The following is a 26,900-nucleotide window of genomic DNA, read 5'->3' as shown; positions in this document are numbered from 1 at the left end:
TGTATTGAGATATTTCTGAAACCTCCTACCTACCTTAGACACCTACTGGGACCCCAAAAAGTTCCACAGAAGGTTATTATATTTCCTTTTAGTAAAATAATGTCCCCTATGTCATGTGACCTAATCTTCAGTTCTAATTGGTGTACGTTTGTGGAGACATACGGACAGACAAACGTCTACAGGCTGCACCGTAAAAAATACCAGGGACAGGAATACTGCACTGCAAAGGGTGGGACTTGTAATAGCCACTCCCACCTGAAGGTGGCGCTACGTGATACACATTTACATAGAGAATTTGCATCGCCCCCTCCCTCCCTCTAACTTCCTAAGAACACCGGCAAGGATAATTTCTAAAAAAAACACCCCTATACAGTAACTGGGGTTATGCTGATCCTATTTAGCAAGTCTGGATGCAATTGGGCCAAAAATTTAGGAGGAGTAACGCGACAAACAAACAAACAAACACCGGTCAGTGAATTATCGTCGAAAAATTTGCCCACAGAACTCCAAAGTCGTTTTTTTATTTTTGCATCTCTGACCCACGAAAAGATCGTCAATGCTGTTCTTTGTGGTTGAAAAACCTAGGACAACCGAATTCAACATAAAAACATGTTCATCAGAAATATCATGTTGTTTGCAAAGACCACTTTGAGCCATCAACGTTCGTATTTGATCAACAGCTGATCACTACTTGGGAAACAAGCCTCGGGAATTGCTGTAACACGATGCCGTGCCGACACTTTTCAGCCACAAACCCTACATCGTGCCTCCATCACAACCCTCTACGGTTCGGAGACGTAATACTCAAATACAAAGACAGGTAAGAAATTATATTATAACTAATTTTTTTCCCATAATATTATCCTTTGCATCTTCATCAATGTCACTAGTTGCATAGAGACAATCCAGCCACTAGTAATGCACATACTACCCCTATGTTATATTCAGCGAGTATAGTAGAGAGGTACTGCTCTGCCTCTTACACCCCCTCCCCCTTCCTTTCTCCCACCCCCGGTTGGTCAACTCGACATGTATTTTTCCTGATCTTTGCAATAAACCATTTCTTTCCTAGAAATAAAGATGATCAAAAGGGTTCTTCCTCATTCTCTGCCAGGAAGTAAAAATAAAACAAGTCATCGATTGATTGGGATATTATTGTTTACTAGCCGAAACCCGTGGAACATCCACGGAAGGGAGGATGTGGTGTATGGATAGAGTGTACCATTATGGATGGCATACGGGATTTGCTTGTCCGTGCTGTCGCCTTTGACTGTCCAATCAGCTGACGGCTTGCTTTGCCTTCACCCAGCAGATGCCAATAAGATGGCGTCGTATCGGCAGTTAATCGGTTGCTTTTGGGCCCCAAAGTCGACTAATTCAGATTTTTCGAGTATGGCTGTACGTGATAAACAAAGAGCGCGGTTGGAAGAAATTATGGTAAACCCACCTGATGAGGTTAGCGTACACCGCGATCGACGACACCGGCACAAATGCATGCTCAGGATTGTCCACTCAGCGGATGGCTTGCTGTCGCCTTCGACTGTCCAATCAGCGGACGGCTTGCTTCGCCTTCACCCAGCAGACGCCAATAAGGTGGCGTCGTATCGGCAGTTAATTGGATGCTTTTGGGCCCCAACGTCGGCTAATTCAGATTTTTCGAGTATGGCTGTACGTGATAAACAAAGAGCGCGGTTCGTAGATCGTAAATCCATTAGTGCTGTGGCCATCGGGTCACTGGGTGCGGCGTAAAAGGGATAACAAAGTCGAGTCCTTACGCTATTATTATATAGATGGCTTCCAGAGCTGTCCACCCGGCCTACTTGCTAGCATTGCGCCATTGCCGGCGGAGTGTACTGGGCTAGTCACGGGTGAGACTTGCGTGTTGATTTGAAGCCAGGCCCATGTGAGGCAAGCTCAGGAGCTAGTCCTCATGTAGTTATATTCATCCTGATCTGGAAGTAAACACATGATCACGAACATTCACTGGTTTGATAATATCTCAATACAATCGTGCTTTTGAGTTGCCACCTGAAGGAGGCCGCTTTTGTCGATCCTAAGGTGGGTGAGAAGTTTCATAAATTTTTGCAATACAATTATGATTTTGATTTTCTATTTGTAAGTGTTTCATATCCGACCTTTCTCATCGGCAGATTTGTTTGTATTGGTTATCATATCAGATCCGTCAATATGAGCTTACATTACGAGTATTTTTGACATTGTATTTTGTTATATTAATGCTGTAGTATTAATTTGTGATTGGAATGAAAATTTAGAGAGATTGAGTTTAAAGCAGAGTGAGGAAACGAAGTGAAGGTTTCCACCCATGACATTCGCGGATTCGGAATTGGACGTTTTCCCATTCAGCGTATTTTATAAACAATTCTGAAATGATAAATTCAGAAACAAAATATTTTGTAATGCGGAATTAACAAGAAATGTGTATGTGCTAATTTGGCTAGTAAATTGACACTAGATGCGCACTTTTGAGTTGTGTGTTTGTGACGTCACATGAATAGACTGGGGGGAGGTGGGCTCATTTGCATAACGGAAGTGAAAATAGCCCGATTTCAAAACACGATTATCCGGCTGATTATTCTCCCCAAAATATATATATTTGTGATCAGGGATATCATCCTCGAAAACATATCTCTTCAAAAATGTCATGATTGTGTCCCTTTAATGCCTGTTGCACTTCAAGCCATCAAATTGCTTGGCTGTGTGCATGCGTGCTTTACAGTCGGAATAAAGTTGCTGCACTATGTGCACGGGCTGTCATACCTGCGTTAATTATCATTTTATACATTTAGTAGACCCACACCGGAAGGAAGCAGTATGAAGGGTGATATTATTATCCGCTCTGGGGTATTCAGATTCCAGTAGATATAGGCTCACATAACACCTCAACAATGCCAGGTTTCCCCCCTTTCAGTTTTGTGTTAAACAGCAGTAGTGACTGCTTAAAACGGTGATCATAAGTGTTTGTGGTTCATAATTTTTTTTACCACTGGTAGGGGTGCCCCATGAAACTCCAAGATACACGTGAACACTGATTTTGCCCAAGACGGAAAACCCCCTTGGGGAGAACCCGAGGGGGCAAATGAAGTCACGACAACCTCCATCTTGTGACCCTTAGTCCTGTCAATGTTTGGTTGAGATTGGATAAATAATGACCGAATGTATCGCGGTCAGACAGACACCAAAATGTGTATTTTAATATGATGATTACGAGGAGTTTACTCACCCGCGGGTGTGTGGAGTTTGCGCATCATTTACTAAATAAAAAGGTCAAAAGGTCTGAAAGGATCTACATGTATCTAATGGGTTGTTTAAGGTCTAAAAGTTTGATGTTCTGAAAGATCTAAAAAGGTCAAATTGAAAGATCTACATGTAGTCACGGTGCAATAATAAATAATTAATAGACCTACTTATGGTTTAATAACATGTAATTTCAAAGTTGATAGAAGTACAGTTTCTTAGTACAGTACTCAGTTCAAACAGTACGTCACCATAGAGGGCATTCTTGTGGGGTCTTTTTGGACTGGCATGATTTTTGTTTTGCTATAACTTTGTTATAAAAACGTTTTTACGCATGATCTTTCATATGTGCTTCAAATAAAGTGCAATACATTTTCCTGTGTGTGTGTTTTTTTTCATTGAGCTACAGCTTCAAGCAATCAGAATCTACAGGGGTTTAGTAATGAGTAATACACTAATTTGCATTTGAATGAATCTTTTCTACAGGGATTAGCAATAGCTGATACCCAAATTTACAAGTGAATGCATCTATTCTACAGGAAACAGCAATAGTTGGTACCCTAGTTTGCAAGTGAATGCATCTATTCTACATGGTTTAGCAATAGTTGATACCCTAATTTACAAGTGAATGCATCTATTCTACAGGAAACAGCAAAAGTCGTACCCTAGTTTGCAAGTGAATGCATCTATTCTACATGGATTAGCAATAGCTGATACCCTAATTTGCCATTGAATGCATCTATTCTACAGGGATTAGCAATAGTTGGTGACATAATTTTCCAGTGAATGCATCTATTCTACAGGGATTAGCCACAGCTGGTACCCTAATTTGCCATTGAATGCATCTATTCTACAGGTATTAGCAAAAACTGATACCCTAATTTAGAATTGAATGAATCTTTTCCACATGGATTAGCAATAGTTGGTACCACAATAGAGCAGTGAATGCATGTATTCTACAGGTATTAGCAATAACTGATACCAGAATTTAGAATTGAATGAATCTTTTCCACATGGATTAGCAATAGTTGGTACCACAATAGAGCAGTGAATGCATGTATTCTACAGGGATTAGCAATAGCTGATACCCGAATTTAGAATTGACTGAATCTTTTCCACATGGATTAGCAATAGTTGGTACCCTAATCGGCCAGTGAATGCATGTATTCTACAGGGATTAGGCATAGCTGATACCCGAATTTAGAATTGAATGAATCTTTTCTGCAAGGATTAGCAATAGCTGATACTCGAATTTGCAAGTAAATGCATATATTCTACAGGGATTAGCAATAGTTGGTAACCCAATTTGCAATTGAATGAATCTTTTCTACATGGATTAGCAATAGTTGGTACCAGAATGCATAAGTGAATGCATCTATTCTACATGGATTAGCAATAGTTGGTACCAGAATGCATAAGTGAATGCATCTATTCTACATGGATTAGCAATAGTTGGTACCCTAATGCATAAGTGAATGCATCTATTCTATAGGGATTAGCAATAGCTGATGCCCTAATTTGCCAGTTAATGCATCTACACTACTCACAATAAGTTAGGGATATTGGCAGGTTCTTCGGTTTGGTTGATTTTGTGTATTTCTAACCCTAACAACGAACCTGTTAGGTTCTAACCCTAACAAACCACATACAATGGTCTGCCTATCCCAAAAATCAGTGAAGTGAAACACACACCCCGATAAAAAAAATCAACTCACTCCCACAATATCCCTGACTTATTGTGAGTAGTGGATTCTACAGGGATTAGCAATATCTGATACCCCAATTTGCAATTGAATGATATTTCATGCAGGGATTAGCAATATCTGATACCCTAATTTGCAATTGAATGATATTTCATGCAGGGATTAGCAATATCTGATACCCTAATTTGCAATTGAATGATATTTCATGCAGGGATTAGCAATATCTGATACCCTAATTTGCAATTGAATGATATTTCATGCAGGGATTAGCAATATCTGATACCCCAATTTGCAATTGAATGATATTTCATGCAGGGATTAGCAATATCTGATACCCTAATTTGCAATTGAATGATATTTCATGCAGGGATTAGCAATATCTGATACCGCAATTTGCAATTGAATGATATTTCATGCAGGGATTAGCAATATCTGATACCCTAATTTGCAATTGAATGATATTTCATGCAGGGATTAGCAATATCTGATACCCTAATTTGCAATTGAATGATATTTCATGCAGGGATTAGCAATATCTGATACCACAATTTGCAATTGAATGATATTTCATGCAGGGATTAGCAATATCTGATACCCTAATTTGCAATTGAATGATATTTCATGCAGGGATTAGCAATATCTGATACCCTAATTTGCAATTGAATGATATTTCATGCAGGGATTAGCAATATCTGATACCCCAATTTGCAATTGAATGATATTTCATGCAGGGATTAGCAATATCTGATACCCTAATTTGCAATTGAATGATATTTCATGCAGGGATTAGCAATATCTGATACCCTAATTTGCAATTGAATGATATTTCATGCAGGGATTAGCAATATCTGATACCCTAATTTGCAATTGAATGATATTTCATGCAGGGATTAGCAATATCTGATACCCCAATTTGCAATTGAATGATATTTCATGCAGGGATTAGCAATATCGGATACCCCAATTTGCAATTGAATGATATTTCATGCAGGGATTAGCAATATCTGATACCCTAATTTGCAATTGAATGATATTTCATGCAGGGATTAGCAATATCTGATACCCTAATTTGCAATTGAATGATATTTCATGCAGGGATTAGCAATATCTGATACCCTAATTTGCAATTGAATGATATTTCATGCAGGGATTAGCAATATCTGATACCCCAATTTGCAATTGAATGATATTTCATGCAGGGATTAGCAATAGCTGATACCCTAATTTGCAATTGAATGATATTTCATGCAGGGATTAGCAATATCTGGTACCCTAATTTGCAATTGAATGATATTTCATGCAGGGATTAGCAATAGCTGGTACCCTAATTTGCAAATGAATGATATTTCATGCAGGGATTAGCAATATCTGATACCCCAATTTGCAATTGAATGATATTTCATGCAGGGATTAGCAATATCTGATACCCCAATTTGCAATTGAATGATATTTCATGCAGGGATTAGCAATATCTGACACCCCAATTTGCAATTGAATGATATTTCATGCAGGGATTAGCAATATCTGATACCCTAATTTGCAATTGAATGATATTTCATGCAGGGATTAGCAATATCTGATACCCCAATTTGCAATTGAATGATATTTCATGCAGGGATTAGCAATATCTGATACCCCAATTTGCAATTGAATGATATTTCATGCAGGGATTAGCAATATCTGATACCCTAATTTGCAATTGAATGATATTTCATGCAGGGATTAGCAATATCTGATACCCCAATTTGCAATTGAATGATATTTCATGCAGGGATTAGCAATATCTGATACCCCAATTTGCAATTGAATGATATTTCATGCAGGGATTAGCAATATCTGATACCCCAATTTGCAATTGAATGATATTTCATGCAGGGATTAGCAATATCTGATACCCTAATTTGCAATTGAATGATATTTCATGCAGGGATTAGCAATATCTGATACCCTAATTTGCAATTGAATGATATTTCATGCAGGGATTAGCAATATCTGATACCCTAATTTGCAATTGAATGATATTTCATGCAGGGATTAGCAATAGCTGGTACCCTAATTTGCAATTGAATGATATTTCATGCAGGGATTAGCAATATCTGATACCCCAATTTGCAATTGAATGATATTTCATGCAGGGATTAGCAATATCTGATACCCCAATTTGCAATTGAATGATATTTCATGCAGGGATTAGCAATATCTGATACCCTAATTTGCAATTGAATGATATTTCATGCAGGGATTAGCAATATCTGATACCCTAATTTGCAATTGAATGATATTTCATGCAGGGATTAGCAATATCTGATACCATAATTTGCAATTGAATGATATTTCATGCAGGGATTAGCAATATCTGATACCCTAATTTGCAATTGAATGATATTTCATGCAGGGATTAGCAATATCTGATACCCCAATTTGCAATTGAATGATATTTCATGCAGGGATTAGCAATATCTGATACCCTAATTTGCAATTGAATGATATTTCATGCAGGGATTAGCAATATCTGATACCCTAATTTGCAATTGAATGATATTTCATGCAGGGATTAGCAATATCTGATACCCTAATTTGCAATTGAATGATATTTCATGCAGGGATTAGCAATATCTGATACCCTAATTTGCAATTGAATGATATTTCATGCAGGGATTAGCAATATCTGATACCCCAATTTGCAATTGAATGATATTTCATGCAGGGATTAGCAATATCTGATACCCTAATTTGCAATTGAATGATATTTCATGCAGGGATTAGCAATATCTGATACCCTAATTTGCAATTGAATGATATTTCATGCAGGGATTAGCAATATCTGATACCCCAATTTGAAATTGAATGATATTTCATGCAGGGATTAGCAACATCTGATACCCCAATTTGCAATTGAATGATATTTCATGCAGGGATTAGCAATATCTGATACCCTAATTTGCAATTGAATGATATTTCATGCAGGGATTAGCAATATCTGATACCCTAATTTGCAATTGAATGATATTTCATGCAGGGATTAGCAATATCTGATACCCTAATTTGCAATTGAATGATATTTCATGCAGGGATTAGCAATATCTGATACCCTAATTTGCAATTGAATGATATTTCATGCAGGGATTAGCAATAGCTGGTACCCTAATTTGCAATTGAATGATATTTCATGCAGGGATTAGCAATATCTGATACCCCAATTTGCAATTGAATGATATTTCATGCAGGGATTAGCAATATCTGATACCCTAATTTGCAATTGAATGATATTTCATGCAGGGATTAGCAATAGCTGGTACCCTAATTTGCCAGTGAATGAATCTTTTCTACAGGGATTAGCAATAGCTGTTACCCAAATTTGGAATTGAATGAATCTTTTATACAGGGATTACCAATAGCTGGTACTAGAGTCCCTGTATAAAGAGAGTTGTGCCATGCGCTGACCCGAGATTTCTGGTCACCTGATTTCGTGGCGCCATTTTGTGTCTAACTTCACCGTGCGTGAACGTCAGCTTGGTACGGGAATGTTGTTTATTGCAAAACAAAATGACTGGTTGTTCTGCTTTTGGTTGTTCAAACCAATCTGGGAAATATAAGATGTATAGATTTCCAAGTGATAAAGTCAGAAGACAAATTTGGGAAGCGAAAGTCAGACGAAAGAGCTGGAAAGCGATCGACTCCTCGAGACTCTGCCAGGTAGGCCCATGCCGCTTGATGATCGATGTTCAAAAGCAATTCTATCTGCTCGGTTTTTTTTTGGTTGTCTGTCCGTTGAAAACCATTTTAAAGGGAAGTGATTTGTGTTTGTTTATAATCTTCAAGGAGCTGACCAAAAATGCATTTCCATGGGAAGAACCCTGCTCAATTTTTTTCGGGTAGTCCTAGCGGACCGCATATTGTCATCGATTGATGAAATGTCCCGGTACAGTGACATTGCCTGGTCTGCGGTTGGGTAGTCTGCGGGCAATGTCACTGTACTTTTTCAGAGGGAATTAATTTTGATTTTATAGGGGTGGGAAACCCATGGTCCGTTTTGTTTTCAGTTGTCTGTCCGTCCATTCAAAACTTATTCCGAGGCAAGTTATTTTTTTGGTTTAAAATCTTTGGTCGACCTGCCCGACTGCCATGGCCTGAAGCAGAAGATACTAGCAAAGTATATCAATGTACGACTTCGCATCTACTGCCAGAAAATGAACGATGAAAGTAAAAAGAAATATGCAAGAACAAGGACTGGCGGTGAATTGGGCAGCAAGAGCATGGGAATGAGGAAACTGGTAGATAATTTAAAGTAAACCCTGTTCATGCAGTTCCAGTCTGACAATATTGTGACACTTGTGCCATTGACAGTACTTCTGATTGAGCTGATCGCATGCTGGTTTACTCTTCACTGCTATGACAAGATTGCACGCAAGATCCCATGTTACCACATCACTTGCAGCAATTAATGTGAATCTGAATTAACTTAAGTATATTTAGGGTTCTCTAAAGCCTTCGATCATATTCAATGAGACATGTTGTGAAACAAACTTCAAATCTTGGCCGACATGGCAATATTATGAAATTTCTCATTTCTGTGTATGATAATGTAAAATGCTGTGTAAGAATTAATGGTTTTTTAACAGACTGGTTTCCGATAGATGTTGAGTCAAACAAGGCTGGAATTTAAGTCCGCTCTTATTCTCTATGTATATTTGTTATATAGTGGGAAATAGACTGGTTTGTCGCCTGTGTGAGCTTCCTTGTGTTGGGCATTTGAGTGGGGGAAATGGTGTCGTGTGCAGTCAGGCGCAGAGAGCGCTTGTGAGTTGACAGAGGACATTGAGCTCAAGTTGTGTGATGTTGGTCATGTGACCAGAGTGGCAACCTGTAATTGGTTGAGGCTGCAATATAGGTGCAAGAGATAGGAAATACTGTCTTTTCTACACGTGTTGTCGAGGAAAGCAGGCTGTGTGTGTGGTGTGAAAGAAGTGAAATGGTCATGTGAACTCCCGGGGTCTCTTCTCTTCGTACGGGGTCTCTTCTCATCCACGTGGCTGTCGTGAGGTCTCTTGCACTCATCGCAGAAGACAGATGAGGTCTCTTCTCGCCGTATCGTGAGCAGTCTCTCCGTCTGTAGTCATATTCAAGTCTTCACTTGTCGGAGTAGTGATGAGTTTCACTTGTGAGGAGTGAACGGAGTAGTGATGAGTCTCACTTGTGAGGAGTGAACGGAGTAGTGATGAGTTTCACTTGTGAGGAGTGAACGTAGTGGGATGAAGTGTTGGTCTGGTCAGAGTGTTGTATTACGGGCAGAGTTTTCTTACGGTCTGAATGTATGAATCATGTTCTGTACTGAATGTATGAACCAAGTTTTGTACTGAATGTTTACTGTGTTGGCCTCATCGTGTTCCTGGTGAAATTAAACAAGTTATGGTGAATACGACGTCTTAACTGTGCTTTTCCATATCTGTTCGACTAGACGAACCGTGCACACTGCAGGTATTTTTTAAAGTTTTTTCTCTGTTTAATTACGGCTTGGCGCAGTCGAAAATTAAGTGTTAATTAAGTCGCCAGCTATGAAACATATTAATCGATCAGGCAATATCCATCAGAGTTCTGGGCAAGGGTGTAGTAATAAATGAACGTTTCAATCTTACTAGATGCCGATGACGTTTTCCTTATGTCAGAGACAGAAGCTGACTTGCAGCTTGTTAAATCATTACAATGGAAATTGAATATAAATGTCGATAAAACTAAAGTTGTACACTATAGAAATATGGCAATACCACGTACAGAATTTGTTTTAAGTGTGTTCGACTATATGTCGGCTGGAAGTCCTACACCGGAATTGCTCTCGGCACCCCTTAAAAAATATTGGATATGCCCACACTCCTTTCTAAAAGTTATTAAAATTCAGAGAACGACAGCATTGGTTTGTCTTACTTATAATGTTAGCTCTTATATGCAGTGTTGGCTTGTAATATGCATTGCCATACCACTTTTAATATCACCACACAGCTCTTTTTCACGGCAATAGCTGAGTTTTTGACAAAACAAATATCACCTGTATGTAATAATAAGACTAAATATGTGTAGTAATTTTTTTTTTAGCAGGTTTAGAATATATCACCCCATATCGCGAATGTACATGTATATCTAATCCGACACACTTAGACACAAAATGGCGTCCAAATTTGAGTTGACACAACTCTCTTTATACAGGGACTCTAGCTGGTACCATAATTTGTAAGTGAATGCATCTATTCTACGGGGATTATCAAAAGTTGGTACCCTAATTTGCAAGCGAATGCATCTATTCTACAGGGATTAGCAATAGCTGGTACCATAATTTGCAATTGAATGCTTATTTTCTACAGGGATTAGCAATAGCTGATACACTAATTTGCCAGTGAATGCGTCTATTCTACAGGGATTAGCAATAGCTGATACCCTAATTTGCAAGTGAATGCGTCTATTCTACAGGGATTAGCAATAGCTGATACACTAATTTGCCAGTGAATGCGTCTATTCTACAGGGATTAGCAATAGCTGATACCCTAATTTGCAAGTGAATGCATCTATTCTACATGGATTAGCAATAGCTGATACCCTAATTTGAAATTGCATGCATCTATTATACAGGGATTAGCAATAGCTGATACCATAATTTGCCAGTGAATGCATCTATTCTACATGGATTAGCAATAGCTGATACCCTAATTTGAAATTGCAAGCATCTATTATACAGGGATTAGCAATAGCTGATACCATAATTTGCCAGTGAATGCATCTATTCTGCAGGGATTAGCAATAGCTGGTACCCTAATTTGCATTTGAGTAATATTTTCTACATGGATTAGCAATTGCTGATACCCTAATTTGCAATTGAATGCATCTATTCTACAGGGATTAGCAATAGCTGATACCCTAATATGCCAGTTAATGCATCTACACTATTCACAATAAGTTCGGGATATTGGCAGGTTCTTCGGTGTGGTTGATTTTGTGTATTTCTAACCCTAACAACCCACATACAATGGTCTGCCTATCCCAAAAATCAGTGAAGTGAAACACACTCCCCGATAAAAAAATCAACTCACTCCCACAATATCCTTAACTTATTGTGAGTAGTGTATTCTACAGGGATTAGCAATATCTGAAACCCTAATTTGCAATTCAATGATATTTCATACACTGATTAGCAATAGCTGGCACCCTAATTTGCCAGTGAATGAATCTTTTCTACAGGGATTAACAATAGCTGGTACCATAATTTGGAATTGAGTGAATCTTTCATACAGGGATTACCAATAGCTGATACACTAATTTGCCAGTGAATGCATCTATTCTACAGGGATTAGCAATAGCTGATACCCTAATTTGCCAGTGAATGCATCTATTCTACAGGGATTAGCAATAGCTGATACCCTAATTTGAATTTGAGTGATATTTTCAACATGGATTAGCAATAGCTGATACCCTAATTTGAATTTGAGTGATATTTTCAACATGGATTAGCAATAGCTGATACCCTAATTTGAATTTGAGTGATATTTTCAACATGGATTAGCAATAGCTGATACCCTAATTTGCAATTGAATGCATCTATTCTACAGGGATTAGCAATAGATGATACCCTAATTTGAAATTGAATGCATCTATTCTACAGGGATTAGCAATACCTGATAACCTATTTTTTCCAGTGAATGCATCTATTCTACAGGGATTAGCAATAGCTGGTATCCTAATTTGCATTTGAGTGATATTTTCTACATGGATTAGCAATAGCTGATACCCAAATTTGGAATTGAATGAATCTTTTATACAGGGATTAGCAATAGCTGGTACCATAATTTGTAAGTGAATGCATCTATTCTACGGGGATTATCAATAGTTGGTACCCTAATTTGCAAGCGAATGCATCTATTCTACAAGGATTAGCAATAGCTGGTACCATAATTTGCAATTGAATGCTTATTTTCTACAGGGATTAGCAATAGCTGGTACACTAATTTGCAATTGAATGACTCTTTTCTGCAGGGATTAGCAATAGCTGGTACACTAATTTGCAATTGAATGCTTATTTTCTACAGGGATTAGCAATAGCTGGTACACTAATTTGCAATTGAATGACTCTTTTCTGCAGGGATTAGCAATAGCTGGTACACTAATTTGCAATTGAATGACTCTTTTCTGCAGGGATTAGTAATAGTACTCACACTTGTCCATACAAGTAAAGCAAAAACGAAGACAATGATAAACAACGTGTGATGATGTGTGAATGGGTCGAGGCAAAAAATGTGTCGTGATCCAAATTTTCTGAGTAATTTGTGGTTTTCTGACAAGGAAAACTTTGTCGTGTGACAAGGCCCACATCGGCTTCACTTGTCGACCAAGACTGTGTTTGTGTGTGTATGTGTGTGTGTTTTGTTGGTTGTTATCTACATATGTGGGCTTCAGAAGGTGGAACGGAGTCCTCCCAGATCTCGAAGTTTCCACCTCCATTTCAGTAAGGGATCATGATTCACGGACCAATTTGTAAAGTTTTCTTGTTCTCAAAGTTTTGTTCTGGGGGCTCTTTTGAGGATCATCACCGAGCATCGGACAGCTTTCAACTGCAGTTTGTTTGTAGTAATATTCCCAAGGATGGTTTTTAAGATCTCCCTGAGATTCTTTTTTTAATCATTCCCATTGCTTCAAAAATCACTGGCACATTTTCGGTGCGCTTGAGCTTCCAGGATCTTTTCGCTTCATTTTTCAGATATTGGGCCTGGCTGCATAAAGCATACTGAAGGAAAGATTTGAGGATTTACTTAAATATTTCCTCAAGTTTCCTCTTCTTTAATTTGAGGATTGTTGCGTATTCGAATATTCCTTAAGTTTTTCCTTAAAACCTTCCTTAAACTCAAGGGAGCACTCCCTTCCCTGCTCCCACCCAAACTTAAACACCAACCTTTGATTTTCCATATGGGGCTCTTCATGAAAATTGGTCACAAAGAGGACGATTATCACAGCGAAAGATGTCGTGAACACCAGAGGCTGATAGAACAAAACTTTCACAATTGAGAAATGATTGTACATTGCAAAGCACGCTCTGAGCGGCACCATTCTCGGAAAGTTTCCAAACATTTACTGCACACATTCATTTACAATAAAATGCTCATTGAGAATCAAATGAATTTTACACAAGAATCATTTTATTCCTCCTTCATCCGGAAGCACGTGTTACCCATTGCAACATATAATAAGCGTGTATGCAACAATATAAGAAGTGTCATTTAAAATCATTATGTACATTTGTCACTTCACTGCCATCTTGCTTTCGGACATCTCTTCCTATCTGAAATCTGATTGGTTGTCTGGCATAGCATCGCCTCCTAAGGATTTCCTCAACCTCATGGAAATCCTTACTTGAGGATTTCCAAGGGGTTGTTTATGCAACAGCCCTTAAGGAAATCTGTCGCTATGGTTACCTTAAGGTAAATATTTCCTTAAGGATAAGGGAATTTTATGCAACTGGACCTTGGTATTTGGTCATTTTCTTGATTTCTGTATTATGTAGGCCAAAATTGCTGGGTACTGACACCTCAATTAGCAATGCCTTCCTTTCTTTTTTTGTACCTCTGTGCTATATCTGGACACGATGCCTCCTTTTCTATGTTCACGCTTGATGGGATCATTAGGTCATATGTGAGCATTACTTCGTTGTTTTCAGTGATTGCTTTTGGTTCATGTTTTCACGAGTTTTCGGGAACTGGGATATTGAGACTTTTGTAGATGTGCCAGTGGATTACTCAACATGCTTTGTTGTGCCTTTGGGTGTACAGCTGCCCTGACATGAGTTTTTTACATCCCAATAAGAGGTGGAGAATGGCTTAAAGCCATTGGTGTAGTGTCCTTGGTCTTTGGCATTTATAATGATTCATTCTCCAACCCAGTTGAGCTGATCTCTTCTTACCCACTCCAAAGAGCCTTCTTTGTTTACTCACATTCTGTCCAACTCTTTTTTATATTGCCCTGCTTTTTTCTAACCATTTTCCAAGTTGCCACTATATATCTGCTGGTATTTCATCTTTTTTTAAATTTTGTCATTTTTGCAATCGTTGGGACTGATTTTGCTGCTGTTTCATTTTCTTGTGCGGCATCTTCTATTTGCACCTGTTTTTGAAAATTATTTGCAAGGTGAGGGAGGGATACTTTTCAGGTTTGTTGTGTTCATGTTTGTTTGGATAGTCTGTTGAGCATTTCTCATACTCAGCTAGTCCAGCACTCTGTGCACCTGGTTACTCTGTATTACTCTGTGCACTCCGTTCCATCAGGCCCCTCCCTCTCCTCTCGACAGGTACATTCCTGGGATGCACTGATTTTTGTGGAACATTTTGTGGATAGTGAGGAGATTCTGGACTCCTTGTTTTTATATCTAGTTTTTATATCTGCTTGTGGCCAGCTTACTATTCCACAGCTGCACTGGAACACTGGTACTGCTAATTGGTTTATAGCTTTGATTTTGTTCCTTAGGGTGAGATGTGTTTTCAGGATCAGCCTCATTCTATGCAGGTATCCTTTGATAATTGTTTTGCACATTTTTATGACAAAATTGGTGGCCCTCTTCTACTCCAAGGTATTTGTAAGATTATTCGTTGTTTAGCTCCCGTATTGTTGGATCTCGGTAGATTTTTATGTTGCCAACTTTTGTTGGTCTACCTTACATGAACGTGCACTTGGCACATTTATCTAGGCCAGATTCCATTTGGATGTCGTCAGAGAACCGTTTCACTAATTTCAGTTGTTCTGCCAATTTTTCATTGTTTGGTGCGAAGAGCTTTACATCATACATGTGCAGTCGATGTGATGTTCTTCTGTTGGTTGTTAGGGTGTATCCATGTCCTTGTTTGTTGATGAGGTTACTCAGTAGGGTCCAGAGCCAGACAAAACAAGAGGAGGGAAAGACTGGCTCCCTGGAAGATACCATGCCATAACTTCACATATGGTACACATTTTTGGGACACTTTAGAGCTTCAAAAATGTTGGTCTCACCAAGTTCTCCCTATCTAGATACTCCACCTTAAAGGGATTCCGATGTGTCAAATATTGGAGAAATGGATGTTCTTTTCACTTCATTCTTCTGAAGAGCATTTAGGGAATTCACAACCAGGAATTAACATTTCAGTGCCTGAGAATTTGGTTAGAACAGGTATCACAAGCAATCACCAGATATTAACGGATTGATACAAAATCATAACTTTCACCACCAAGTTATAATGGCCTCCACTCTCCCAAAAGGCTTAGCTCTCTGCCTTTTGTTGACCTTTATGCTGCTTAAATGAGACTGACTTTATGCAATAAAACGTTTTCATCATGCAGAAGATGATACCGAGGATTAAACTGCACATTATTTTTCTTTGGGAAACGACAGTCCCAAAACAAAGGAAAAGGCATCTTGACCTATCAAGCCTCTCATATCCACACTGATTATATACTGTATTTACTTAACATAATCAATTCCATTAAACTTAATCTCCAGATGAAATTTCATTTGGAACTTCCTTGAAAGGTCATTCTATTCTTAGCGTACACTGATTTTGTCCATAGCTCAGCGGAGTCCTTCCCTCTCCTATGGGCTGTGGCCAAAGCATCACTTTTGCCTCTCCTGGATTTTGTTCAATTTAAAGGTCTCAATATTATTATAATTTCCTGCAATGAGGTCGAAGCACAATGTTTGTAGATCTCACACCAAATGCATGTCATTGGCCTCTGTTTTTCCTGCCTCTCTTCCAGTCTAGCCCCCACTGCTCTCTATAAGTCATGCGACCTTCCGCAGCTTCGCCATGATGCACAGATTTTACCAAAGAACACCCTCCTGAATTAACTCCCAATAAGGCATTCCAACCACCTCTGCTCTTTTGCTCCTCTTTTCTTCCGTTTTTCGGAACTGCCTTCCGGAAATGCCCAAACTGCACTCTTCCCTCCAGGGCTTCAAGCAATCAGTGCACCACCATCTCATGCCATCCCTGCCCACAACCCTTTCTTCCTTCATTAACACCATGTAGCCAAACCCTCTTACTTGGTAGTTACTCTGTTTCTTCTCCTCCTCTCTCTTCTCTTTTTCCTGTTTGTTCCTTGCTTTTCTCGATGTGTCAAACTGTGGCCCTAGTGCCTCACAGTAAGTACATTGCCTTATGGTCCTAGTGCCTCTGCCTCCATATTCTTCGATGAGCCTAGATATTAATGTCGATAATACAATCCTCTAACTCTAGTTATCTTATGACACCATTAAGTCTATAGCCAAAGTAAAGGACAGAAACAGTTTAAGCAATCTCAGAATTGTGTACGTAAACGTCAAAATATTCTTCAATATGATACATGACGTAACAAATGTAGCATGTGATGTGAGCAATTCTTTGAAGTGCAAATTAAGAAAAAGTTTATTTGGTTTGGTATTTTTTTTATTATTATTGTTATACGTATTTCATTTCCAGGGGAGCAGACATTTTCTCTAACATACGAAGTTACTAAGGATCAGTAGAACCAGGATAAGATTCCAACACTCACCATTATACTCGAGCTCAAACAAATTCAATAGACGACTCAATGTCCTCCTTCCTGTCATTCTCTTCATAAGCAAGTTACTTCTTCAAAGTAATTAACTGCTTTCATTAACGTTACACAGCTGAAAACCTGGTACTTTTCACAGTGAATCTGGTTACAGAATCCAGATAATAGTTAGCAAATCACTGGCTTTTATTCCTGAGTGTAGTATTTCTGACATGTGTGTTGGATTTGCACCAATTATATACAATGTGAAGCTCAAGAGATTATTAAATAATTCTCTAATCCTCAGTCATGGTACGCAATACATGCTGAGAGTCAGCACGAGTACACTGCACACAGGTGTGCTCTTAAAGCCTTCACATATCATAGGTAACTTCGAGGTGGATTTTTTAAGGTCACAATCCAACTGTAGATTTCATAGCTTTGTCTTCGGATGTACCATGCAGAGCGCCTGTGGGTTTACGGTGCAATGGGGAAGAATCGTACGCAGAACAGATATGTTGAACAACCAGTTGCAAAAGGTGGTGTGGCCAATTGGAATGATAATTGTGACATTTTGGGACATCTCACTGAAGTCATATGCCATTTTCACAATGGCATCTTCATCCTAAGTTTTCAGATTCAGAGGAAAAGGTGAATTAAAACAGGAAGCACTCATTCATTCATTAGTGTGCAGGCTTGCATCATTGCTGTGGGCACGGCTGTGCCGCTGATGCATTACCTCTAGTTGCAGTTTTCAGCGAGAATGTGTAACTCGATCAGTGTGGCGGTGATAACTCACCTACTTTTCCATGAAAGACACGGAGGGATCTTTAACGTCCACCAACCAGTGCTGGCAGAGGTGTTCGTCTGTCCGATGGATGGCGCATGCATGCGCACATTAATGCATCACCTTACATGCAAAATACCAGGGTGACCGTTCATAGCTGGGTTGAGATTCAAACCCAGGCACATGACTGTGCATAGTGTGTATGTGTGCACACAATTCTAAGCAGGAAACACGTAGGCCGATTCTTTTCGTGTGTATACGCTGCAAGATGCTATCAGAGAGAGGCAGAAACAAAGGTGAACATGTGATGTTTAAATCTCGCTGTCCATGATAAACCCAAAACACACCTCAAAGCACAGTCATAATTACTCTCATTAATATTATTGTCAGAAATTTTACGATAACAAAATTACACCAATAATCCATTGTGATCATCATCATAATTACCAGTCATGCCGTAATAAAACAGCAAATGTTGCAATAATTACCCCCTTTTTGACGACTCCGTATAACAACAACTCAATTTTTCAAGAAATGCGTTTTCAAGTATTAGAAAATAGATAATCAAATTATAAATATACTGCATCAGTTCATTGATAATTTATAGATAAATAAACGCTTAGAAGTAATACTTTAAAAAGCATAAATAAATGTAATTAATAAATAAATAAAAAACACAAATGTAACTCTTGTGAACCTTATGAGGCTCAGTCAAAAAATAAGTTTATAAATATATATATAATTGTTATAGTTATTGTAATTATACTTATTGTTTTCATTGTCGTTATGGGCCTGCCTTAGCAAGAACCACTGGCTGGGCGATTTCACAACCTGAGACTGACAAATTGGGCCCTTCAAAGTGACCACCTCACTAAAGGTTACGATCACTATACACCATGTATCAATGCATTTGACAAGAAGAGGACACACAAAGCCAACTTATTCACTGAGGCACAAGCACTAAAAGGAATAAAGAGAAATGCAACATAAGGAAGAATCTGCAGTGTAGAGATGGACATAGCTGATACGTACTTCTACTATTATTGAAAATTGAGGATAAACCCATCCACGGCTGACCTGAGTGGATACTGGACATTTACTGCAGTTTGGACACCAACCAGAATTACAGATCACCACCAATTAACAAGGATTCTGGTCATGTGGATCATATATATTTTGAACATCAGAAGTGAGGTATAGGGTAGGAAGAGCGAAAGGCATCGGAAGGGAGAGATGGCGGCGAGGGGCGGGAAGAGTAGAAGGGTGAGGTCGGAAGAGTGCACAGAGTGGGTAAACGGCAAAGAGGGTTCACAACAGAATGCCTGTGAAAAGGAAACCAGGTATAAGCTAGGACAATATAGGAAAAAGAATTACGAGGCTCAAACATAAGAGCATCGAGAAACATTTGAGGTATGTAAAGCGATGAGTGATATAACATTATTTCTTACATTACTATAGGTACGAGAGCATGTGCATAGACAGGTAGTTTCAGGGATTAATATCACAGAAGGGAATAAAGAAGGAAAAAAGGTGTATTTTACACCCCTTCCATCACAACGGTGTGCAGCACACCTATGGACTAGTTGCTTCATCAACACTTCGAATCAGTTCATCCAGCTGGTCTGTTAAGCACAGGGAGGTGGTTCGAGGAAGGAACATGCTGTAACACTTGGCTAAGTATCACCTGTGCAACTTGCAACGTCATACTGTGTGTTCCGGGGGTACAAACTGGGAGTTATCTATTGGATATTCAATATGTCTTGACCTGTTTCTCTCATGCAACATTTCTAGTTTTATAAGGAAATACAAGGGATGTTCGGAAAAAAAGAAGTGTAATCATCACTCAAGACAAAGGTGTGTTTTCTGCTGGATGGGATTTCAAAGCCAAAAACAAAGGTTTTTTTTTTCAAGGTAAACCAAAGGAATAATGTCTCAAATACATTATTTGATGACAAATTGCCAATGAGATTTAAAAAAAAATAGTTTTGATGAATCTTTAAATGTGAATGTTTGTATTTATGTTGTTTTTATTTGTTAATTGCAGGGGTGCCCGGATTTGCCCGGTGTTGTTATAATCCTGTTGGCATTTTGAAGAAATCAAAACAAAAATTCTAATTTTTTTGGTGGGGGCGCAAAACACTTCCCTACACCCATTAAGAAATGGAGTCTGAGATCATTTAATATTACCTTTTACATAGCTACAAAGGTTTAGGCCCTATAGAGCGATTAAAAAATAAAAATAATAAAATCCCAACTTTTTTTCAAAATATTCCAATTTTTTTTTTGCCTAAAACACTCCGCGGCACTCACTGATGAACCTCTGGATGTTTGCTAGAGATCTGTTCAGCCATCTCTGAGAAGAATGGTAACAGACAGACAGACAAACGCCTCTCTTATCGCATCAAGATTTGTGGGAAACATTACTTTGTCGGATTATTATGTATGCCGAAGGGATGTTGAAAAAAATTTAAGAATTTTGGGATGTTGTTAATAAATGCAGAGGATGCTCTGGCAGTGTGCTAATTGTTTTTGTTCCAAGTACATTTTGTAGGAGAGAAAGGGGTTCGCACCGGTGTCTACAGGATGTACATCCCGCCATAGTTGCATATGTAATAAATAGAGGGCCTGAACTCAACACGAGGCTAATCATGTTCAAGTCATGCACATCAACTATCGTCATACAAGTTACATAAACGTAAACAATTTTTATCATAGCTATCCATCCTAACCTGGCTTCATGCATATTAGTTGAACATGTTAAGTGATTGCAGTTGTTTGCTGCCTCTGCATAAGTAAGTTTACCTGGCTGCAAGTGGCCCATAGCAGCATGCTTCCGTATCAGTTCTGTACAGTGCTTGCGGCCAACACCCAACAGGACCATGCGCTTTGTCAGCAATCTGCTTCCGCCACACAGAAAACATCCCACAATTCAATAAAAATACGATTTTGAGGCCAGGCCATTGCTAACACAATTGTAAGAATAATGCAATATGCAAGTAGTCCATCTTATACGGACCTCGGCATTAATCGCGACACTTGATTTTTTTTTTTTTAAACAATTAACCAACCAATTTAGGCTTATTATTTAGGCAACCAACCAATTTAACCAACCAATTTAACAATTAACCAACCAACCAACAAATTAACAATTAACCAATTAACCAATCGGTTTTTAATGCAGATATTCACCATCAGCCAAGCATGGACATCTGATTCTTGCAGACATGGACAAAGATTTAGAGCATCTTATCCACACTTAAACAGACACTGTTCCCACTATTATTGAGAGAAATTCCCACCTGCATTGTATTTTTGCAATTTGTCCAGGTGCATTATTTGCCTATCACATAATAGGGAGAGATAGGCTCAGCTGCCTTGTGCTTCCAAAAAAATCAAATCACACTCTCACTTTCATCTTTTTTCCATCGTCACCTAATTTTTCACAGCCCTGGTTAACAGTGCAAACCACAATGGTAAAGGGATTATCCTCAGCTTATAACTGCATGTGGTAATGCTGATAGAGCCTGACTGACCTCAATTATATGATTAAGAGGTTGTCTCAATAGACAACGAAGATCTCAATATGCTTTTCAATCATATACAGTGCCTTCACAAAGTATTCGCACCCCTTGACTTTTTTCACATTTTGTTATGTTACAGCTTGAATTTAAAATTGATTCAATTGAGATGTTTGTCACTGATGTAGACATAATAATACCCCATAATGTCAAAGTGGAATTTAATTTTTTTTAGAAATGTTTACAAAATAATTAAAAATGAAATGGAGAAATATCTCATTTATATATGTATTCAACCTCCTGTGTCAATACTTTGTGGAAGTGCCTTTGACAGCGATTACACCTTTGAATCCTCTTGGGTATGTCTGTCTCAGCTTTGCATGTCTGTATTTGGGGAGTTTCTCCCATTATTTTTTGCAGATTTCCTCAAGGTCTGTCAAGTTGGACGAGGAGCGTCGGTGAACAGTAATGTTCAAGTCTTTGCATAGATTCTCAATTGGATTCAAGACTGGGCTTTGGCTGGGCCACTCAAGGATGTTCACGTTCTTGGTCTGAAGCCATTCAAGGGTTGATTTGACTGCATAATGCATGTGATCAATGTCCTGTTGGAACGTAAATATTCACCGCAGTCTAAGCTCTATTGCACTCTGAACTAGGCTCTTCTCAAGGATTTGCCTGTATTTGGCTCCATTAATTGTTTCCTCTATCCTTACAAGTCTTCCAGTCCCTGCAGCTGAAAAGCATCCCCATAGCATGATGCTGCCACCGCCGTGCTTCACGGTCAGGATGGTGTTAGGTGGGTGATGAGCTGTGCTCGGTTTCTGCCAGATGTAGCGCTTGACATTCAGGCCAAAGAGTTCAATTTTCGTCTCATCAGACCACAGAATATTTTGCCTCATGCTCTCAGTCTTTCACATGCTTCTTTGCAAACTCCAGGTGTGCTGTCATTTTTCTCAGGAGTGGCTTCCATCTTGCCATTCTTCCATAAAGCCTAAATTTGTGAAGTGCTGCAGAGACTGTTGTCCTTCCAGCAGGTTCTCCCATCTCAACCAAGGAACTCTGTAGTTCTGTCAGAGTGGTCATTGGGGTTTTAGTCACCTCCCTGATCAAGGTACTTCTTGCCCGGTTGCTCAGTTTGGTCAGACTGTCAGCTCCAGGATGAGTTTGAGTAGTTCCATATTATTTCCATTTCCTAATGATGGAGCTCACTGTGTTCTTGGGACGTTTCAACACTAGAAATTGTTTTATACCCTTCCCCATTCTACGCCTCCTCACAATTCTATGCAGGAGTTATATGGGCAGTTCCTTGGACTTCATGGTAGACTTTCTGCTCTAACATGAACTGTCAAATGTGGGAGTTTATATACAAAGGTGTGTTTCTTTCTAAATCATGTTCAATCAACTGGCAATAGATGGATTCCAATAAAGTTGTAGAGACATCTCAAGGATGATTAAAGGAAGTTGGATGCACCTGAGCTCAATTTGGAGTGTCATAGCAGAGGGGTTGAATACTTATTCACTCAAGACATTTAAGCTTTTCATTTTTTGATTACTTTATAAAAATTTCTAAAAAAGAAATTCCACTTTCACATTATGGGGTGTTATCATTATCATTATCAGTGACAAAAAATCTCAATGTAAGCCATTTCAAATTCAGGCTGCAACACAACAAAATGTAAAAACGTCAAGGTGTGTGAATACTTTCTGAAGGCACAGTATGTACACACCTCTAAGGCCGTCATTGACATGAAAAGTTGTGAATGTAGCCTTCTTGATTCTAACCTAAAGAAATCTCACATTTTCACCTTATCACTCTGGAAGAATCGTCAAATGATCCCACCTATCTATTTCCTTAGTCATCTACTGGAAGGGGTTCAGTCTCTTGAATTTCTATAGGCCTCCATCAGTCCTGACCTTTCCTGAGCCAACCACGTAGCAATCTGGCCTCCAAATCCAGCTGCAGACTTGGGCATTCTCAGTCGACATGTCTTTCTTTGGAAAATCAGAGGTATTCACAGTCTATAAGTCCTGTGCCCATAGCCCAATGGAATATTACTCTCCGTTATGGGCTGGTGCCCCAACGTCAGAGCCCCAACTTGACCCAAGTCTCAATTAAGTCTCAGGTCTTTGAGGGCAAGTCTCAAGTGGAGTCTCAACCTCAAGTTGAGTCTCAACTGTAGCATTACTTCAGTCTTCAACTTGTGTCAAGTAACGATATATTGCGAACCGTGGTGACTGTCTGTGCATTCGTCTGTCTCCCTTTTGTGACTGCCACTTCACACGTTGTGTTGGAAAAGCTCATCATTCACTTTTAAAATGATGGGAGAACAAGCATGAATAATGTTGATGCCAAATATTATTTAGCAAGCAGGATATTTTGCCCTTTTTAGACAAATTGAACCTCCGCCACCCAATGTTGCACCACCATTTCACAGTGGGCGATAGAAGAAACTCAGAATTTTGGCTCTGAGTGAAACCATGTTAAATTTACTTCTTATATCTTGTGTAGCTACTTGACCCGACAGGGCTGTGCACATTTGTGCGCTGCACATGTACAGTATACATGTACAAAGTATATTTTGTCATTCACCAAACCGCGCACGCCTACAATGGGAAATAATTTACCATTTATTTTAAACCCCCTTTTAATTCGATGTTTATTCAACAATTATTTTCTAAACATTGTCAACAAGTCATTGATTAATTATAAACTCAAGTCGCATGCAAGTTGCAAGCAAGTCGCAGGTCCAAGTTCCATATCAGAGTCTCAAGTCAATTTCATCAAGTCACAAGTCACAAAATTTTGTGACTCGAGTCCAAGTCGCTTACTCTGCTTCTTCTGTATAATCTAAAGCTCTCAAAATTATTGGAATCTCCCATGATGAGGCTGAAGCACAAGGTCTTTTACTCTCATATTGCAGGCAGATCTGTTGTCTCAGTTTTTTAACCGCCTCTTTTCCAATATTGCTCCTGTGGAAGGTTACTTCCACTGAACAAGATGACTATTTTTATGTACAGTGTAGGAGAGTTATCTCCTGTGAAATCCCAAATGAATACTTAAAACATAATGACATCTTCCAGATCAATTGTTCACATCATCACAATACTTAATATAATTATTTTATACATCTATTGATAATCATGAATGCATTGTATAGTATAGACTGGTTTATAAAACCCGGTGAACTAATAATGGACTAAAAGGAGAACAAGGTTTGCAGGGGAATACTACTCTTTGAAAGGTAACTAATGCCTTCCCCAGACGCAGGCTGAATTCCTGGACCACCAAGCTACAGTCTTATCTTTTTGCTTGTCTTTCCTGGCTTACAGGTAGACATTGACCAGATACAGTAGTGGCGCCATTGAACAGACATCACATTATTCAGTCTGGCTATGAATCCTATATAATCCGAGTGTTGAATTGCCTGGGGACAGACCTATTGAAGATGTGTACTATGTGCTTTCTGTTGTACCGCTGAAGTAAGTGTATACTGTTATATGAACGTATTTTCATGATATTCTTGAGTATGGTCTGTCTCAAATAATAAATCTGAGGAAAAGAAGGAATTGCTTGGACATTGGATTAATTCAACTTTGAAGCATCAAAAAATGATTCTACAACACTCCTCATCTGCTCTCTCAGCCCTCCGACTGTCCCAATCTACTCCAGGAAGCATGCGTTCTTCCAGTTTCCCCCGTCACATCTTGTCATCCCCAATTCTGTCCCATGATCTTTATTATCACCATTAACCTTTCTACTTGCTAGTTTCAGTGTTTCCTCTCCTCTTCCCTTTCCTTTTATCCTGTTCGTTCCTTTCCTTGATGTATGTCCCCACTATCATATCTGCCTTGCTCGTCCATGCGTCTCACTCCTGGAAAGGAAAAAAGGCATAGATGCACTAAAAAACTACAAGCCATGTTTTTCTAAAAAATAAATAATTTCGATGGAGAGCCACTAATTTTTATGTTCATTGATAAATACTATGTAGGCTTTGGGTAAATAAAAAGAAACACATAAATTATCTTCCCTATCATGAAAGGACATTTGCCATATAAGGATACTTTCTTGGAAACAGAGGCATCCATGAAAGACAGGGACTGCTGTATATTAACACTGTATGTAAATGCTTGATAGCGTTTTTACTGGTTTTACCTCCTACCTATGTAATGTAATGCTATGTAACGCTATAATGCTATGTAAAGCCTGTAAGGTAGGGAGGAGGTTTCAGAAATTCCTCAACACAAATATGCATTTGCAATGCGATCGACACGTACGTTGCTCCCGAATCCGGAAGCTAACAGATAATGACGGTTCATTGGTTTGATAATACATCAATACAATCGTGATATAACATTATATTTTGATATAATAATACCATTTTATTAATTTGTGATTGGAATGATGAATGATGCTGTTTGGAATGAAAATATAGAGATATTGAGTTTAAAGCAGAATGAGGAAATGATATCGGGGTTTCCACCCTTGATATTTGCGGATTTCCCATTTGCAGTTTCGCCATTGTCTGGATATAGCAACATTCAGACTGGGTACTTTGGGTAAATTTAATCTTAACTATTGATCAAAACTTGTGTCCAGCTCGGTTGTATATAAAACCGAGTTTAAAAGTAATTTGCAGCTAGTTTAATAAAAGTCAACTTGCTGCAGGAAGTCGGGGGGGGGGGGGGGGGGTTATAAATAACAACCAAAGGTGTTTTCCCTTAAAAGGCAACCTTTTAAGATATAATGGGATAGATCAACTATTGGAGAATAACATATCACGCGAAATGGATTTTAAATTCTACACACTGTAATCAGATGGGGTGAGAATAAGTCTATTATGCTCTCATGCCAGGCGGCAGTAAGTCGGGCATCTCAAGGCTGTCTTTCTTTGATGTCAGGCAGATTCGGGGGGGGGGGGGGGCTTATGGAGGGATAACTGCATGTTTACAATCTAATATCTGGGAAATTCGGGCCTTGGAGAATGTTGTTGTCTCAGTAAGCAACTGGTGGTCTCCGTATTGGCTGGATCATGGTAGGCCAACTTTGTGACGTCAATATCTCCTCAAGGCCCCCCTGGCCCCCTTCACCACCCTCCTCCTTCCAGCCTCCTACCTTGAAACTTG

The 26,900-nt window shown here is 38.9% G+C and overlaps 1 protein-coding gene across 3 annotated transcripts in view; it reads right to left on the bottom strand.

The window, feature by feature from the left end:
* Window positions 1-17,382: 17,382 nt before the first annotated feature.
* The window catches only part of LOC137433603 (uncharacterized protein KIAA0513-like), a 106,769-nt gene continuing 97,251 nt past the window's right edge, over window positions 17,383-26,900 (bottom strand). For all 3 annotated transcript variants that reach the window (XM_068125908.2, XM_078786233.1, XM_078786232.1), the window contains 2 exons: window positions 21,061-21,155; window positions 17,383-19,880 (listed from right to left, as the gene is read on the bottom strand). In XM_068125908.2, coding sequence (XP_067982009.2) covers window positions 19,831-19,880; window positions 21,061-21,155 — 145 coding nt within the window. In that variant the 3' untranslated portion in view covers window positions 17,383-19,830. The remainder of the gene's footprint in view (window positions 19,881-21,060; window positions 21,156-26,900) is intronic.

The sequence above is a fragment of the Myxine glutinosa genome, chromosome 10, assembly GCF_964187855.1.
Source record: "Myxine glutinosa chromosome 10, kmMyxGlut1.1, whole genome shotgun sequence".
Taxonomy (NCBI): domain Eukaryota; kingdom Metazoa; phylum Chordata; class Myxini; order Myxiniformes; family Myxinidae; genus Myxine; species Myxine glutinosa.
Note: the sequence above shows the minus strand (reverse complement) of the source record. Positions and strands in the feature narration are given on the sequence as shown.